The sequence below is a fragment of the Blennius ocellaris genome (genome assembly GCF_963422515.1).
Source record: "Blennius ocellaris genome assembly, contig: SCAFFOLD_58, whole genome shotgun sequence".
Taxonomy (NCBI): domain Eukaryota; kingdom Metazoa; phylum Chordata; class Actinopteri; order Blenniiformes; family Blenniidae; genus Blennius; species Blennius ocellaris.
This window is the reverse complement of record NW_027661901.1, coordinates 104,358-109,357: the sequence shown is the minus strand read 5'-3', so window position 1 is coordinate 109,357 and position 5,000 is coordinate 104,358. Positions and strand designations below refer to the sequence as shown.

At 42.4% G+C, this 5,000-nt stretch overlaps 1 protein-coding gene across 1 annotated transcript in view; it reads left to right on the top strand.

Annotated features, from left to right (window-relative positions):
* Window positions 1-3,719: 3,719 nt before the first annotated feature.
* cyb5d1 (cytochrome b5 domain containing 1) overlaps window positions 3,720-5,000 on the top strand; it is a gene marked incomplete at its 3' end in the record, with an annotated part of 3,186 nt that continues 1,905 nt past the window's right edge. The window contains exons 1-3 of the mRNA XM_080522135.1: window positions 3,720-3,791; window positions 3,862-4,056; window positions 4,238-4,314. Coding sequence (XP_080378261.1) covers window positions 3,933-4,056; window positions 4,238-4,314 — 201 coding nt within the window. The 5' untranslated portion in view covers window positions 3,720-3,791; window positions 3,862-3,932. The remainder of the gene's footprint in view (window positions 3,792-3,861; window positions 4,057-4,237; window positions 4,315-5,000) is intronic.

Below are 5,000 nucleotides of genomic sequence, written 5' to 3'. Positions count from 1 at the left end.
TGGTGGACAGAAATACTGTACAATAAGTTTATATTCGCAAAAATTCAAACAGTAATAATGTTCCAGCTTACCTGTGAAAAGTAGTCCCCCGAGTCCTGATTCCTGCAGTCTGTGGATGAGAAGAGAACAACTCCACCCGCTGCTCTGGTGTCTGGATTCTCTGCTGCTGCGGCTTGTTTACGGACCTGACGACCGGACCAAGATGGCCGCCGTACTTCCTGCTCCCGGTAGCCGCTGCGGCGTCCACTAAGTAGTATGTCCATGCTCACAACGCGGAGTGAGGCGTTTCTATGGTAACCATGACGGTAACTGGTGAGTTGCGGCATCCGGGGACTCGGTGACGTTCATCACTAGCAACACGCCTAGCAACGGTGGCCGCCATGTTTGTTTAGGGAAAACAGTCCGTTCTGGAAGAAGCGTCACCAACAGGTCAGCTGTTAGCGGCATTGATCACATGTTAGTGGTATTGATCACATGTTAGTGGTATTGATCATGTTAGTGGTATTGATCACGTTAGTGGCATTGATCACATGTTAGTGGTATTGATCATGTTAGTGGTATTGATCATGTTAGTGGTATTGATCACATGTTAGTGGTATTGATCATGTTAGTGGTATTGATCACATGTTAGTGGTATTGATCACGTTAGTGGCATTGATCACATGTTAGTGGTATTGATCATGTTAGTGGTATTGATCACGTTAGTGGCATTGATCACATGTTAGTGGTATTGATCATGTTAGTGGTATTGATCACATGTTAGTGGTATTGATCACGTTAGTGGCATTGATCACATGTTAGTGGTATTGATCATGTTAGTGGTATTGATCACATACTAGTGGTATTGATCACATGTTAGTGGTATTGATCATGTTAGTGGCATTGATCACATGTTAGTGGTATTGATCACATGTTAGTGGTATTGATCACATGTTAGTGGTATTGATCATGTTAGTGGTATTGATCATGTTAGTGGTATTGATCACATGTTAGTGGTATTGATCATGTTAGTGGCATTGATCACATGTTAGTGGTATTGATCACATGTTAGTGGTATTGATCACATGTTAGTGGTATTGATCACATGTTAGCGGCATTGATCACATGTTAGTGGTATTGATCATGTTAGTGGTATTGATCATGTTAGTGGTATTGATCACATGTTAGTGGTATTGATCATGTTAGTGGTATTGATCACATGTTAGCGGCATTGATCACATGTTAGTGGCATTGATCATGTTAGTGGTATTGATCACATGTTAGTGGTATTGATCATGTTATTGGTATTGATCACATGTTAGTGGTATTGATCACATGTTAGTGGTATTGATCATGTTATTGGTATTGATCACATGTTAGTGGTATTGATCACATGTTAGTGGTATTGATCACATGTTAGTGGTATTGATCATGTTAGTGGTATTGATCACGTTAGTGGCATTGATCACATGTTAGTGGTATTGATCACATGTTAGTGGTATTGATCATGTTAGTGGTATTGATCATGTTAGTGGTATTGATCATGTTAGTGGTATTGATCACATGTTAGTGGCATTGATCATGTTAGTGGCATTGATCACATGTTAGTGGTATTGATCACATGTTAGTGGTATTGATCACATGTTAGTGGTATTGATCATGTTAGTGGTATTGATCATGTTAGTGGTATTGATCACATGTTAGTGGTATTGATCATGTTAGTGGCATTGATCACATGTTAGTGGTATTGATCACATGTTAGCGGCATTGATCACATGTTAGTGGTATTGATCATGTTAGTGGTATTGATCATGTTAGTGGTATTGATCACATGTTAGTGGTATTGATCATGTTAGTGGTATTGATCACATGTTAGCGGCATTGATCACATGTTAGTGGCATTGATCATGTTAGTGGTATTGATCACATGTTAGTGGCATTGATCACATGTTAGTGGTATTGATCATGTTAGTGGTATTGATCACATGTTAGCGGCATTGATCACATGTTAGTGGTATTGATCATGTTAGTGGTATTGATCACATGTTAGCGGCATTGATCACATGTTAGTGGCATTGATCATGTTAGTGGTATTGATCACATGTTAGTGGTATTGATCATGTTAGTGGTATTGATCACATGTTAGCGGCATTGATCACATGTTAGTGGCATTGATCATGTTAGTGGTATTGATCACATGTTAGTGGCATTGATCATGTTATTGGTATTGATCACATGTTAGTGGCATTGATCATGTTAGTGGTATTGATCACATGTTAGTGGTATTGATCATGTTATTGGTATTGATCACATGTTAGTGGTATTGATCACATGTTAGTGGTATTGATCACATGTTAGTGGTATTGATCATGTTATTGGTATTGATCACATGTTATTGGTATTGATCACATGTTAGTGGTATTGATCATGTTAGTGGCATTGATCACATGTTAGTGGTATTGATCACATGTTAGCGGCATTGATCACATGTTAGTGGTATTGATCATGTTAGTGGTATTGATCACGTTAGTGGTATTGATCATGTTAGTGGTATTGATCATGTTAGTGGTATTGATCACATGTTAGTGGCATTGATCACATGTTAGTGGTATTGATCATGTTAGTTGTATTGATCACATGTTAGTGGTATTGATCACATGTTAGTGGTATTGATCATGTTAGTGGTATTGATCACATGTTAGTGGTATTGATCACATGTTAGTGGCATTGATCATGTTAGTGGCATTGATCACATGTTAGTGGTATTGATCATGTTAGTGGTATTGATCATGTTAGTGGTATTGATCACATGTTAGTGGTATTGATCATGTTAGTGGCATTGATCACATGTTAGTGGTATTGATCATGTTAGTGGTATTGATCATGTTAGTGGTATTGATCACATGTTAGTGGTATTGATCATGTTAGTGGCATTGATCACGTTAGTGGTATTGATCACGTTAGTGGTATTGATCACGTTAGTGGTATTGATCACATGTTAGTGGTATTGATCATGTTCGTGGCATTGATCATGTTCGTGGTATTGATCACATGTTCGTGGTATTGATCACATGTTCGTGGTATTGATCACATGTTCGTGGTATTGATCATGTTAGTGGTATTGATCATGTTAGTGGTATTGATCACATGTTCGTGGTATTGATCACATGTTCGTGGTATTGATCATGTTCGTGGTATTGATCATGTTAGTGGTATTGATCACATGTTCGTGGTATTGATCACATGTTCGTGGTATTGATCATGTTAGTGGTATTGATCACATGTTCGTGGTATTGATCACATAGTAACCCTTCCTGCTCTGGTCTCCATGGCAACAGGAAGTCTCAGGAGTCGCCACTCATCTGCCGGGAGACATTTGGAAAGGAGCTTGGTGAAGTCCCGCAGTCCTGGTCCCGCAGTCCTGGTCCAGCGGTCCTGGTCCAGCGGTCCTGGTCCAGCAGTCCTGGTCCAGCAGTCCTGGTCCAGCAGTTCTGGTCCAGCGGTCCTGGTCCAGCGGTCCTGGTCCAGCAGTCCTGGTCCAGCAGTCCTGGTCCAGCAGTTCAGCAGTCCTGGTCCAGCGGTCCTGGTCCAGCAGTTCAGCAGTCCTGGTCCAGCGGTCCTGGTCCAGTAGTCCTGGTACAGCAGTCCTGGTCCAGCAGTCCTGGTCCAGCGGTCCTGGTCCAGTAGTCCTGGTCCAGCGGTCCTGGTCCAGCAGTCCTGGTCCAGCAGTCCTGGTCCAGCAGTCCTGGTCCAGCGGTCCTGGTCCAGTAGTCCTGGTCCAGCAGTCCTGGTCCAGCAGTCCAGCGGTCCTGGTACAGCAGTCCTGGTCCAGCAGTCTTGGTCCAGCAGTCCAGCAGTCCTGGTCTAGCGGTCCTGGTCCAGCAGTCCTGGTCCAGCGGTCCTGGTCCAGCAGTCCTGGTCCAGCAGTCCTGGTCCAGCGGTCCAGCAGTCAGATGGCCCAGCGCCCGAGGTTCTTCACGCCCTCCCAGGTGGCGTCTCACAACTCTGAGGACGACCTCTGGGTCTCCTTCCTGGGCCGAGTGTGGGACCTGAGCCCCCTGCTGAGCCGCCATCGTGGTGAGACCTGCACAACCTCTTCAATAGTCAATAGAACATGATTTCCTGTTTAATACATCTCATTGAATAACGTGTGTGTGTGTGTGTGTGTGTGTGTGTGTGTGTGTGTGTGTGTGTGTGTGTGTGTGTGTGTGTGTGTGTGTGTGTGTGTGTGTGTGTGTGTGTGTGTGTGTGTGTGTAGGCGACCCTCTGCTGCTCCCCCTGCTGGAATGTGCAGGAAGTGACATCAGCAGCTGGTTTGATCCTGAAACCAAAGATGTGAGTTATTATGTGAACTTCACCATCATCATCATCATCCCCATCATCATCATCATCATCATCATTTCCATAATCATCATCATCATCATCATCACCATCATCATCACCATCATCATCATCATCATTTCCATAATCATCATCATCATCATCATCATCACCATCATCACCATCATCATCATCATCACCATCATCATCATCATCATTTCCATAATCATCATCATCATCATCATCACCATCATCACCATCATCATCACCATCATCATCATCATCATTTCCATAATCATCATCATCATCATCATCACCATCATCACCATCATCACCATCATCATCATCATCATTTCCATCATCATCATCATCATCATCACCATCATCACCATCATCATCATCATCACCATCATCATCATCATCATTTCCATCATCATCACCACCATCATCATCATCATCATTTCCATAATCATCATCATCATCATCATCATCACCATCATCACCATCATCATCATCATCATTTCCATAATCATCATCACCATCATCATCATCATCATTTCCATAATCATCATCATCATCATCACCATCATCATCATCATCATCATCATTTCCATAATCATCATCATCATCACCATCATCATCATCACCATCATCATCATCATCATTTCCATAATCATCATCATCATCATCATCATCACCAT